The sequence below is a fragment of the Oncorhynchus keta genome, chromosome 8 (genome assembly GCF_023373465.1).
Source record: "Oncorhynchus keta strain PuntledgeMale-10-30-2019 chromosome 8, Oket_V2, whole genome shotgun sequence".
Taxonomy (NCBI): domain Eukaryota; kingdom Metazoa; phylum Chordata; class Actinopteri; order Salmoniformes; family Salmonidae; genus Oncorhynchus; species Oncorhynchus keta.
In genome coordinates this window covers 45,985,170-46,000,227 of record NC_068428.1, presented here as the reverse complement: position 1 = coordinate 46,000,227, position 15,058 = coordinate 45,985,170, and the positions used below count along the sequence as shown (strand labels likewise).

At 42.8% G+C, this 15,058-nt stretch overlaps 1 protein-coding gene and 1 long non-coding RNA gene across 4 annotated transcripts in view; one reads left to right on the top strand and one right to left on the bottom strand.

The window, feature by feature from the left end:
- The window catches only part of LOC118378899 (sorting nexin-17), a 118,950-nt gene that overhangs the window by 21,903 nt on the left and 81,989 nt on the right, over nucleotides 1-15,058 (bottom strand). For all 3 annotated transcript variants that reach the window (XM_052524568.1, XM_052524566.1, XM_052524567.1), the window contains one exon: nucleotides 3,556-3,625. In XM_052524568.1, the coding sequence (XP_052380528.1) occupies nucleotides 3,556-3,625 (70 nt within the window). The remainder of the gene's footprint in view (nucleotides 1-3,555; nucleotides 3,626-15,058) is intronic.
- LOC127931511 (uncharacterized) lies at nucleotides 2,310-3,294 on the top strand. The gene is made up of 3 exons (XR_008141520.1): nucleotides 2,310-2,614; nucleotides 2,959-3,173; nucleotides 3,217-3,294. It is a non-coding gene; the product is annotated as an uncharacterized LOC127931511 (long non-coding RNA).

Here is a 15,058-nt window from a genome sequence, read left to right as displayed (position 1 = left end):
CACCCCCATGTTGCTGCTGTATCTGGGTAGGGGTGTTGCTATAGAAACACCCCATGTTGCTGCTGTATCTGGGTAGGGGTGTTGCTATAGAAACACCCCCATGTTGTTGCTGTATCTGGGTAGGGGTGTTGCTATAGAAACACCCCCATGTTGCTGCTGTATCTGGGTAGGGGTGTTGCTATAGAAACACCCCATTTTGCTGCTGTATCTGGGTAGGGGTGTTGCTATAGAAACACCTCCATGTTGCTGCTGTATCTGGGTAGGGGTGTTGCTATAGAAACACCCCCATGTTGCTGCTGTATCTGGGTAGGGGTGTTGCTATAGAAACACCTCCATGTTGCTGCTGTATCTGGGTAGGGGGTGTTGCTATAGAAACACCCCCATGTTGCTGCTGTATCTGGGTAGGGGGTGTTGCTATAGAAACACCCCCATGTTGCTGCTGTATCTGGGTAGGGGGTGTTGCTATAGAAACACCCCCATGTTGCTGCTGTATCTGGGTAGGGGGTGTTGCTATAGAAACACCCCCATGTTGCTGCTGTATCTGGGTAGGGGGTGTTGCTATAGAAACACCTCCATGTTGCTGCTGTATCTGGGTAGGGGGTGTTGCTATAGAAACACCTCCATGTTGCTGCCGTATCTGGGTAGGGGGTGTTGCTATAGAAACACCCCCATTTTGTTGATGTATCTGGGTAGGGGGTGTTGCTATAGAAACACCTCCATGTTGCTGCCGTATCTGGGTAGGGAGTGTTGCTATAGAAACACCTCCATGTTGCTGCTGTATCTGGGTAGGGGGTGTTGCTATAGAAACACCTCCATGTTGCTGCCGTATCTGGGTAGGGGGTGTTGCTATAGAAACACCCCCATTTTGTTGATATATCTGGGTAGGGGGTGTTGCTATAGAAACACCTCCATGTTGCTGCTGTATCTGGGTAGGGGGTGTTGCTATAGAAACACCTCCATGTTGCTGCCGTATCTGGGTAGGGGGTGTTGCTATAGAAACACCCCCATGTTGCTGCTGTATCTAGGTAGGGGGTGTTGCTATAGAAACACCTCCATGTTGCTGCTGTATCTGGGTAGGGGGTGTTGCTATAGAAACACCTCCATGTTGCTGCTGTATCTGGGTAGGGGGTGTTGCTATAGAAACACCCCCATTTTGTTGATGTATCTGGGTAGGGGGTGTTGCTATAGAAACACCCCCATTTTGTTGATGTATCTGGGTAGGGGGTGTTGCTATAGAAACACCCCCATGTTGCTGCTGTATCTGGGTAGGGGGTGTTGCTATAGAAACACCCCCATTTTGTTGATGTATCTGGGTAGGGGGTGTTGCTATAGAAACACCCCCATGTTGCTGCTGTATCTGGGTAGGGGGTGTTGCTATAGAAACACCTCCATGTTGCTGCTGTATCTGGGTAGGGGGTGTTGCTATAGAAACACCCCCATGTTGCTGCTGTATCTAGGTAGGGGGTGTTGCTATAGAAACACCCCCATGTTGCTGCTGTATCGGGGTAGGGGGTGTTGCTATAGAAACACCTCCATGTTGCTGCCGTATCTGGGTAGGGGGTGTTGCTATAGAAACACCTCCATGTTGCTGCTGTATCTGGGTAGGGGGTGTTGCTATAGAAACACCTCCATGTTGCTGCCGTATCTGGTTAGGGGGTGTTACTATAGAAACACCTCCATGTTGCTGCTGTATCTGGGTAGGGGGTGTTGCAATAGAAACACCCCCATGTTGCTGCTGTATCTGGGTAGGGGGTGTTGCTATAGAAACACCCCCATGTTGCTGCTGTATCTGGGTAGGGGGTGTTGCTATAGAAACACCCCCATGTTGCTGCTGTATCTGGGTAGGGGGTGTTGCTATAGAAACAACCCCATGTTGCTGCTGTATCTGGGTAGGGGGTGTTGCTATAGAAACACCCCCATGTTGCTGCTGTATCTGGGTAGGGGGTGTTGCTATAGAAACACCCCCATGTTGCTGCTGTATCTGGGTAGGGGGTGTTGCTATAGAAACACCCCCATGTTGCTGCTGTATCTGGGTAGGGGGTGTTGCTATAGAAACACCCCCATGTTGCTGCTGTATCTGGGTAGAGGGTGTTGCTATAGAAACACCCCCATGTTGCTGCTGTATCTGGGTAGGGGGTGTTGCAATAGAAAGACATGCCTACTTCCCAAATGGAGCACTATTCCCCATATCGCTCTCATATAGACCAGAGCCCTATTCCCTACATAGTGCACTACTTTTGACAAGAGGCCTATGGGCCCTATACAGACAGTAGGGTGCCATTTGGGGCATACCAGTAAGGAAATAGGGCTGGGATGATACTAGTATCACGATACCTGTTAGTATTGTGGCAAGGGAACAAAACACAAAGCAGATTTAACTTCTTTAGTAAAACTTAATGTTGGAAACGAACATCACTATGTTATCATCCAGAGTCACATGTAGTTATTTTCCAGGCTATATCACAACATATGTTCCATACAGCAGGTTTAGTACCAGGCTATATCACAACATATGTTCCATACAGCAGGTTTAGTACCAGGCTATATCACAACATATGTTCCATACAGCAGGTTTAGTACCAGGCTATATCACAACATATGTTCCATACAGCAGGTTTAGGACCAGGCTATATCACACAATATGTTCCATACAGCAGGTTTAGGACCAGGCTATATCACAACATATGGTCCATACAGCAGGTTTAATACCAGGCTATATCACACAATATGTTCCATACAGCAGGTTTAATACCAGGCTATATCACAACATATGGTCCATACAGCAGGTTTAATACCAGGCTATATCACAACATATGTTCCATACAGCAGGTTTAGTACCAGGCTATATCACAACATATGTTCCATACAGCAGGTTTAGTACCAGGCTATATCACAACATATGTTCCATACAGCAGATTTAGGACCAGGCTATATCACAACATATGTTCCATACAGCAGGTTTAGTACCAGGCTATATCACAACATATGTTCCATACAGCAGGTTTAGTACCAGGCTATATCACAACATATGGTCCATACAGCAGGTTTAGTACCAGGCTATATCACAACATATGTTCCATACAGCAGGTTTAGGACCAGGCTATATCACAACATATGTTCCATACAGCAGATTTAGTACCAGGCTATATCACAACATATGTTCCATACAGCAGGTTTAGTACCAGGCTATATCACAACATATGTTCCATACAGCAGGTTTAGGACCAGGCTATATCACAACATATGTTCCATACAGCAGATTTAGTACCAGGCTATATCACAACATATGTTCCATACAGCAGGTTTGTAAAAGGAACAAAGAGTTGTCTGCTTCGTGTTTTTGCCCTGGAAACGAGACGGCGATACTGGTATCATCACAGCCCTAAGAGGAGGCAAGTTTCAGGTATACAAGGAGATTAAATCAGAAATCCTAAAACACAAACCTGATCTTTAGACCTACTTGATCATTCAAAATACTCATAAACCCCAAATTAAGGGGGAAGAAAAGCCAGCAGACGACCGGTATGACCTCTGACCTGCGACCCCTCCCCTCACCTGTGCGTATAGTAGATTTAGTCCCACTCGGTTGTCCATTACATCACTGTCATACGCCGTGTCCCAGTAACTAGAAGAACAACAAGAGGGAGAGAATACTTGAAGCCTGAAAATTCAATAAAAAGCAATCATATTTCATTTCAAGCTTTTAATAAAACATGAATGTGTTGGAGGAGGGGCTGTTGTATCTTTGTTGGGTATGAAATGTCATGAAGTCTGATCATCGACACCTGCTGGCTCCGTGCCTGGAATGCAGCCAGCCAGCCTGTGTCTGTTCAGTCAGCTAAGTGAGTGTACTGACTAAAGGGCTGTGTAGGTAAGTGAGAACACAACACAACCACAGTGTCTGCTCTGAGTCTTCAATCACATCATTATATGGGACGTGTTCCCCTGAATGCTTTGAAAGCTGATTGTTCTGAGGGTTTAAAATTCACAGGTAATGCGCATGTGTGGTGAATGGCCTCGTTCAAATTCATAGAAGCATTGAGTAATATTTTGGGTTAGATTTTTTTGATATTCAATAACAAAATGTTGTTGGACATCTTCTTCGGGTCAGTTTATGGGAAGGAATCTGACGAAGTGTCCATAAAAAAAAAAGCATCCTAGAGAAGATATTCTCATGTTAGCCTTATTATCATAGGCTTTTAGGTCCATAAACTGGACTGTTAACATTGCTTACTACGATTGGCTGCAGACAGTAGCCAATGTTCTGTCACTTCCTGAGAAACCTTAGAATGGTTTGTGATGACATGCCTCATTATGACATCATAGAATGCAACTAGGTTAAATACTTTCATTAACTCTAGTTTGTCATTATCGACTGGCTAAGCAATCAAGCAATTGTTTTTTAAGTAGCAGGAGTGATTAAGGTAAAACAACCACAGGTGCTCTTGGAGGGGAGGTGCTAAGTGGCATAAAAGGGTATTTGTGGCAATAGTTGTTCATTTTCAATAGGTTTTATAGTGTATCAGACTCATTCTATATCACTAGGTTTTATAGTGTATCAGACTCATTCTATATCACTCAGTTTTATAGTGTATCAGACTCATTCTATATCACTAGGTTTTATAGTGTATCAGACTCATTCTATATCACTAGGTTTTATAGTGTATCAGACTCATTCTATATCACTAGGTTTTATAGTGTATCAGACTCATTCTATATCACTAGGTTTTATAGTGTATCAGACTCATTCTATATCACTAGGTTTTATAGTGTATCAGACTCATTCTATATCACTAGGTTTTATAGTGTATCAGACTCATTCTATATTACTAGGTTTTATAGTGTATCAGACTCATTCTATATCAATAGGTTTTATAGCGTTGTGTATCAGACTCATTCTATATCACTAGGTTTTATAGTGTATCAGACTCATTCTATATCAATAGGTTTTATAGCGTTGTGTATCAGACTAATCTTTCTTGCCATTTAAAAATAGTGGTTCTGAGCACCTGATGATTAGATGGCTCTCCTCCTGATCTTGGTTCTGATTGGTGGAGGTCTGGCAGCACCCCTATGGAACAGAGGTAGGGGGGAGGAGACTGCGAACCTGGAGCTGATTTCTGACCCTCATCTCGTTAAGGACCACGTCAGCCTTTTTGCCGATTACGGTGTGAGGCCTGTGTCCCCTCGTCTGCCTCCCTTCCTCCTCCGAAGCCCTTACATACCTAACCTGGAGGACGAATACTACTAGCACCACACTGACCAGCTGAGGATTTACAGTGAAACTCAACATCTCCACACTCAAGTCCTCCCTACTTCTGTAGGACATAGGTCTACTGTATTTTGACTGGTATGGCTTAAAAGCAGTGCTGGTTGTGGAGTAGAAAATAAAGGTGCAGAAAACAAACACACGTGACTGTGTGTTATTCCATTTGCTGAATACAATTATCTCACACCGTCAAGTGTGGACACACCTACTCACTCAAGAGTTTATTTTTTAAAAACTAATTTCTACACGGAAGTATAATAGTGAGGACATCAAAAACGATGTAAAATAACACATATCGAATCATGTAGTAAGGTTTAAACGAATCTAAATATATTTTACATTCTTCAAAGGAGCCACCCTTTGTCCTGACGACAGCTCACACATAATATACATTTATACTGACACTACACACCTACACACCCACCTACACACTGCTGCTACTCTGGTTATCTTATATCCTGTTGTCTAGTCACCTAACCCCTATACATATCTACCTCCATCCTTCCCACTATACATATCTACCTCCATCCTTCCCACTATACATATCTACCTCCATCCTTCCCACTATACATATCTACCTCCATCCTTCCCACTATACATATCTACCTCCATCCTTCACCCTATACATATCTACCTCCATCCTTCCCACTATACATATCTACCTCCATCCTTCCCACTATACATATCTACCTCCATCCTTCCCCCTATACATATCTACCTCCATCCTTCCCCTATACATATCTACCTCCATCCCTCCCCCTATACATATCTACCTCCATCCCTCCCACTATACATATCTACCTCCATCCCTCCCCCTATACATATCTACCTCCATCCCTCCCACTATACATATCTACCTCCATCCTTCCCCCTATACATATCTACCTCCATCCTTCCCACTATACATATCTACCTCCATCCCTCCCACATCTACCTCCATCCTCCCACTATACATATCTACCTCCATCCTTCCCACTATACATATCTACCTCCATCCTTCCCCCTATACATATCTACCTCCATCCTTCCCCCTATACATATCTACCTCCATCCCTCCCACTATACATATCTACCCCCATCCCTCCCACTATACATATCTACCTCCATCCCTCCCACTATACATATCTACCTCCATCCCTCCCACTATACATATCTACCTCCATCCCTCCCACTATACATATCTACCTCCATCCTTCCCACTATACATATCTACCTCCATCCCTCCCACTATACATATCTACCTCCATCCTTCCCACTATACATATCTACCTCCATCCTTCCCACTATACATATCTACCTCCATCCCTCCCACTATACATATCTACCTCCATCCCTCCCACTATACATATCTACCTCCATCACTCCTCCTATACATATCTACCTCCATCACTCCCACTATACATATCTACCTCCATCCCTCCCACTATACATATCTACCTCCATCCTTCCCACTATACATATCTACCTCCATCCCTCCAGTATCCATGTCACCTCCAACCCCTCCCTCTATACATATCTACCTCCATCCCTCCCCTATACATATCTACCTCCATCCTTCCCCCTATACATATCTACCTCCATCCTTCCCCCTATACATATCTACCTCCATCACTCCCCCTATACATATCTACCTCCATCCATCCCCCTATACATATCTACCTCCATCCTTCCCCCTATACATATCTACCTCCATCCTTCCCCTATACATATCTACCTCCATCCCCCCCTATACATATCTACCTCCATCCCTCCCCTATACATATCTACCTCCATCCATCCCCCTATACATATCTACCTCCATCCCTCCCCTATACATATCTACCTCCATCCTTCCCCCTATACATATCTACCTCCATCCTTCCCCCTATACATATCTACCTCCATCCTTCCCCTATACATATCTACCTCCATCCTTCCCCTATACATATCTACCTCCATCCTTCCCACTATACATATCTACCTCCATCACTCCCCTATACATATCTACCTCCATCCCTCCCCTATACATATCTACCTCCATCCTCCCACTATACATATCTACCTCCATCTTTCCCCCTATACATATCTACCTCCATCCTTCCCCCTATACATATCTACCTCCATCTTTCCCCCTATACATATCTACCTCCATCCTTCCTCCTATACATATCTACCTCCATCCCTCCCACTATACATATCTAAATCCATCTTTCCCCTATACATATCTACCTCCATCCTTCCCCCTATACATATCTACCTCCATCCTTCCCCTATACATATCTACCTCCATCCTTCCCCTATACATATCTACCTCCATCCTTCCCCCTATACATATCTACCTCCATCACTCCCCCTATACATATCTACCTCCATCCTTCCCCTATACATATCTACCTCCATCCCTCCCCCTATACATATCTACCTCCATCCCTCCCCCTATACATATCTACCTCCATCCTTCCTCCTATACATATCTACCTCCATCACTCCTCCTATACATATCTACCTCCATCACTCCCCCTATACATATCTACCTCCATCACTCCCCCTATACATATCTACCTCCATCACTCCCCCTATACATATCTACCTCCATCCTTCCCCCTATACATATCTACCTCCATCCTTCCCACTATACATATCTACCTCCATCACTCCTCCTATACATATCTACCTCCATCCCTCCCACTATACATATCTACCTCCATCCCTCCCACTATACATATCTACCTCCATCCCTCCCACTATACATATCTACCTCCATCACTCCTCCTATACATATCTACCTCCATCCCTCCCACTATACATATCTACCTCCATCCTTCCCCCTATACATATCTACCTCCATCCCTCCCCCTATACATATCTACCTCCATCCCTCCCCCTATACATATCTACCTCCATCCCTCCCCCTATACATATCTACCTCCATCCCTCCCCTATACATATCTACCTCCATCCTTCCCCCTATACATATCTACCTCCATCCTTCCCCATCATATCTACCTCCCCCTATACATATCTACCTCCATCCATCCCACTATACATATCTACCTCCATCCATCCCCTATACATATCTACCTCCATCCTTCCCCCTATACATATCTACCTCCATCCACTCCTCCTATACATATCTACCTCCATCCATCCCCCTATACATATCTACCTCCATCCCTCCCCTATACATATCTACCTCCATCCTTCCCCTATACATATCTATCCTCCATCCATAACCCCTATACATATCTACCTCCATCCTTCCCACTATACATATCTACCTCCATCCTTCCCCTATACATATCTACCTCCATCCATCCTCCTATACATATCTACCTCCATCCTTCCCCCTATACATATCTACCTCCATCCTTCCCCCTATACATATCTACCTCCATCCTTCCCACTATACATATCTACCTCCATCACTCCTCCTATACATATCTACCTCCATCCCTCCCACTATACATATCTACCTCCATCACTCCTCCTATACATATCTACCTCCATCCTTCCCACTATACATATCTACCTCCATCCATCCCCCTATACATATCTACCTCCATCACTCCAGTATCCCTGTACATTGTTAATATGGTACTGACCCTGTATATAGTATGGCATTGAACTGACCATCTATAAAGCACCGTACATTCTTGTGTATTTTTGTTCTACCTTGTTATTTTTAGTGCTACATTGATATTGATTACTACATTGTTGGATATGCAGTTGGCAAGAAAGGCATTTCACTGTTTCACTGTACCTGTGCACTTGACATGAATACTTCAGACTTAATCCACCTGCGATTCAACTGTAATCTGACCAGTTTAACACCCCTTAATTCAACTGTAATCTGACCAGTTTAACACCCCTTAATACAACTGTAATCTGACCAGTTTAACACCCCTTAATACAACTGTAATCTGACCAGTTTAACACCCCTTAATACAACTGTAATCTGACCAGTTTAACACCCCTTAATACAACTGTAATCTGACCAGTTTAACACCCTTTAATACAACTGTAATCTGACCAGTTTAACACCCCCTAATACAACTGTAATCTGACCAGTTTAACACCCCTTAATACAACTGTAATCTGACCAGTTTAACACCCTTTAATACAACTGTAATCTGACCATTTTAACACCCCTTAATACAACTGTAATCTGACCAGTTTAACACCCCTTAATACAACTGTAATCTGACCAGTTTAACACCCCTTAATACAACTGTAATCTGACCAGTTTAACACCCGTTAATACAACTGTAATCTGACCAGTTTAACACCCCTTAATACAACTGTAATCTGACCAGTTTAACACCCCTTAATACAACTGTAATCTGACCAGTTTAACACCCCATAATCTCCCTGGAACCTAACTAGTGAATGAGGATGAAGCCAGGGATATTTAAGGGGAGCAATTAGAAGTTGTTTATAAAAGAGGATTAACTCTGGCCGCATGAGCAATTCATAGACACCAGCAGGGGAGAGAAGAGGGGGATGAAGGAGAGGGGGAGAGGAAGAAGAGGGGAGAGGGATTCGTCTCTACTAACCACTGCATACTTCTACTTATTTGACCTGGCAAGTAAGTCTCCGTCTTCAACAAAACAGAACATTATGCTTTCATTATAATCCAGTTGTTGATCTGGGGGTTAGTGTTTCAGGCTCCCTGGGTTGATGCTGCTAGTTCTGTTGCTCACCCTTCTCCATCTGCTTCCTAAATGACCGCTGCAAGTTCTGTTGCTCACCGTTCTCCATCTGCTTCCTAAATGACCGCTGCTAGTTCTGTTGCTCACCCTTCTCCATCTGCTTCCTAAATGACTGCTGCTAGTTCTGTTGCTCACCGTTCTCCATCTGCTTCCTAAATTACCGCTGCTAGTTCTGTTGCTCACCGTTCTCCATCTGCTTCCTAAATGACCGCTGCTAGTTCTGTTGCTCACCCTTCTCCATCTGCTTCCTAAATGACTGCTGCTAGTTCTGTTGCTCACCGTTCTCCATCTGCTTCCTAAATTACCGCTGCTAGTTCTGTTGCTCACCGTTCTCCATCTGCTTCCTAAATTACCGCTGCTAGTTCTGTTGCTCACCCTTCTCCATCTGCTTCCTAAATGACCGCTGCTAGTTCTGTTGCTCACCGTTCTCCATCTGCTTCCTAAATGACCGCTGCTAGTTCTGTTGCTCACCCTTCTCCATCTGCTTCCTAAATGACCGCTGCTAGTTCTGTTGCTCACCGTTCTACATCTGCTTCCTAAATTACTGCTGCTAGTTCTGTTGCTCACCCTTCTCCATCTGCTTCCTAAATGACCGCTGCTAGTTCTGTTGCTCACCGTTCTCCATCTGCTTCCAAAATGACTGCTGCTAGTTCTGTTGCTTACCAATTCTCCATCTGCTTCCTAAATGACTGCTGCTAGTTCTGTTGCTCACCCTTCTCCATCTGCTTCCTAAATGACTGCTGCTAGTTCTGTTGCTCACCCTTCTCCATCTGCTTCCTAAATGACTGCTGCTAGTTCTGTTGCTCACCGTTCTCCACCTGCTTCCTAAATGACTGCTGCTAGTTCTGTTGATCACCCTTCTCCATCTGCTTCCTAAATGACCGCTGCTAGTTCTGTTGCTCACCGTTCTCCATCTGCTTCCTAAATGACTGCTGCTAGTTCTGTTGCTCACTGTTTTCCATCTGCTTCCTAAATGACAGCTGCTAGTTCTGTTGCTCACCGTTCTCCATCTGCTTCCTAAATTACCGCTGCTAGTTCTGTTGCTCACCGTTCTCCATCTGCTTCCTAAATGACCGCTGCTAGTTCTGTTGCTCACCGTTCTCCATCTGCTTCCTAAATTACTGCTGCTAGTTCTGTTGCTCACATTTCTCCATCTGCTTCCTAAATGACCGCTGCTAGTTCTGTTGCTCACCCTTTCCATCTGCTTCCTAAATGACCGCTTCTAGTTCTGTTGCTCACCGTTCTCCATCTGCTTCCTAAATGACTGCTGCTAGTTCTGTTGCTCACCCTTCTCCATCTGCTTCCTAAATGACCGCTGGTAGTTCTGTTGCTCACCCTTCTCCATCTGCTTCCTAAATGACTGCTGCTAGTTCTGTTGCTCACCGTTCTCCATCTGCTTCCTAAATGACTGCTGCTAGTTCTGTTGCTCACCCTTCTCCATCTGCGTCCTAAATGACCGCTGCTAGTTCTGTTGCTCACCCTTCTCCATCTGCGTCCTAAAAAGGTACCATATTCTCTATATAGTGCACTGTTTTTGACCAGGACCAATAGGGCTCTATATATGGAATAAGTTGCCATTCACACTCAGCCCTTCTGACCTACTTGTAACAGAGACGAAGACTTTCCTTGAGGGAGACAGGAGGGGGATAAACAACAACATCCTGTCTAATTTATCCCTTTCTGTTCTGGAGGGGGAGGTGACGAGGAAGAGAGAGGGGTAGAAAGAACGGTGTAGACTTTACTGTGAAAAACTTGCCTACGATGCAGAGTTTAAAATAACGATACAAATGTAATAGTAACACAAGAGGAATAAATAAAACCACAGGAATGGAGCTATATACAGGAAGTACCAGATCAATGTGCAGAGCTATATACAGGAAGTACCAGATCAATGTGCAGAGCTATATACAGGAAGTACCAGATCAATGTGCAGAGCTATATACAGGAAGTACCAGATCAATGTGCAGAGCTACATACAGGAAGTAACAGATCAATGTGCAGAGCTATATACAGGAAGTACCAGATCAATGTGCAGAGCTATATACAGGAAGTACCAGATCAATGTGCAGAGCTACATACAGGAAGTACCATATCAATGTGCAGAGCTATATACAGGAAGTACCAGATCAATGTGCAGAGCTATATACAGGAAGTACCAGATCAATGTGCAGAGCTATATACAGGAAGTACCAGATCAATGTGCAGAGCTACATACAGGAAGTACCATATCAATGTGCAGAGCTATATACAGGAAGTACCAGATCAATGTGCAGAGCTATATACAGGAAGTACCATATCAATGTGCAGAGCTACATACAGGAAGTACCAGATCAATGTGCAGAGCTATATACAGTAAAGTGACTAGACATCAGGATAGATGATAATAAGGTATTTGAGGTAGATATGTACATGAAGGCAGGGTAAAGAGACTAGGCATCAGGATAGATAATAATAAGGTATTTGAGGTAGATATGTACATGAAGGCAGGGTAAAGTGACTAGACATCAGGATAGATAATAATAAGGTATTTGAGGTAGATATGTACATGAAGGCAGGGTAAAGTGACCTGGCATCAGGATAGATAATAATAAGGTATTTGAGGTAGATATGTACATGAAGGCAGGGTAAAGTGACTAGGCATCAGGATAGATAATAATAAGGTATTTGAGGTAGATATGTACATGAAGGCAGGGTAAAGTGACCTGGCATCAGGATAGATAATAATAAGGTATTTGAGGTAGATATGTACATCAGGGTAAAGTGACCTGGCATCAGGATAGATAATAATAAGGTATTTGAGGTAGATATGTACATGAAGGCAGGGTAAAGTGACCTGGCATCAGGATAGATAATAATAAGGTATTTGAGGTAGATATGTACATGAAGGCAGGGTAAAGTGACCAGGCATCAGGATAGATAATAATAAGGTATTTGAGGTAGATATGTACATGAAGGCAGGGTAAAGTGACTAGGCATCAGGATAGATAATAATAAGGTATTTGAGGTAGATATGTACATGAAGGCAGGGTAAAGTGACCTGGCATCAGGATAGATAATAATAAGGTATTTGAGGTAGATATGTACATGAAGGCAGGGTAAAGTGACCAGGCATCAGGATAGATAATAATAAGGTATTTGAGGTAGATATGTACATGAAGGCAGGGTAAAGTGACTAGACATCAGGATAGATAATAATAAGGTATTTGAGGTAGATATGTACATGAAGGCAGGGTAAAGTGACTAGACATCAGGATAGATAATAATAAGGTATTTGAGGTAGATATGTACATGAAGGCAGGGTAAAGAGACTAGACATCAGGATAGATAATAATAAGGTATTTGAGGTAGATATGTACATGAAGGCAGGGTAAAGAGACTAGACATCAGGATAGATAATAATAAGGTATTTGAGGTAGATATGTACATGAAGGCAGGGTAAAGTGACTAGACATCAGGATAATAATATATTTGATAGATATGTAATGAAGGCAGGGTAAAGAGACTAGACATCAGGATAGATAATAATAAGGTATTTGAGGAGGGGTAAAGTGACTAGTCATCAGGATAGATAATAATAAGGTATTTGATAGATATGTACATGAAGGCAGGGTAAAGAGACTAGGCATCAGGATAGATAATAATAAGGTATTGGAGGTAGATATGTACATGAAGGCAGGGTAAAGTGACTAGACATCAGGATAGATAATAATAAGGTATTGGAGGTAGATATGTACATGAAGGCAGGGTAAAGTGACTAGACATCAGGATAGATAATAATAAGGTATTGGAGGTAGATATGTACATGAAGGCAGGGTAAAGTGACTAGTCATCAGGATAGATAATAATGAGGTATTTGAGGTAGATATGTACATGAAGGCAGGGTAAAGTGACTAGACATCAGGATAGATAATAATAAGGTATTTGAGGTAGATATGTACATGAAGGCAGGGTAAAGTGACTAGACATCAGGATAGATAATAATAAGGTATTTGAGGTAGATATGTACATGAAGGCAGGGTAAAGTGACTAGACATCAGGATAGATAATAATAAGGTATTTGAGGTAGATATGTACATGAAGGCAGGGTAAAGTGACTAGTCATCAGGATAGATAATAATAAGGTATTTGAGGTAGATATGTACATGAAGGCAGGGTAAAGTGACTAGGCATCAGGATAGATAATAATAAGGTATGAGAGGTAGATATGTACATGAAGGCAGGGTAAAGTGACTAGACATCAGGATAGATAATAATAAGGTATTAGAGGTAGATATGTACATGAAGGCAGGGTAAAGTGACTAGGCATCAGGATAGATAATAATAAGGTATTTGAGGTAGATATGTACATGAAGGCAGGGTAAAGTGACCTGGCATCAGGATAGATAATAATAAGGTATTTGAGGTAGATATGTACATGAAGGCAGGGTAAAGAGACTAGACATCAGGATAGATAATAATAAGGTATTTGAGGTAGATATGTACATGAAGGCAGGGTAAAGTGACCTGGCATCAGGATAGATAATAATAAGGTATTTGAGGTAGATATGTACATGAAGGCAGGGTAAAGAGACTAGACATCAGGATAGATAATAATAAGGTATTTGAGGTAGATATGTACATGAAGGCAGGGTAAAGAGACTAGACATTAGGATAGATAATAATAAGGTATTTGAGGTAGATATGTACATGAAGGCAGGGTAAAGTGACTAGACATCAGGATAGATAATAATAAGGTATTTGAGGTAGATATGTAGATGAAGGCAGGGTAAAGAGACTAGACATCAGGATAGATAATAATAAGGTATTTGAGGTAGATATGTAGATGAAGGCAGGGTAAAGTGACTAGTCATCAGGATAGATAATAATAAGGTATTTGAGGTAGATATGTACATGAAGGCAGGGTAAAGAGACTAGGCATCAGGATAGATAATAATAAGGTATAGAGGTAGATATGTACATGAAGGCAGGGTAAAGTGACTAGGCATCAGGATAGATAATAATAAGGTATTTGAGGTAGATATGTACATGAAGGCAGGGTAAAGTGACTAGGCATCAGGGTAGATAATAATAAGGTATTAGAGGTAGATATGTACATGAAGGC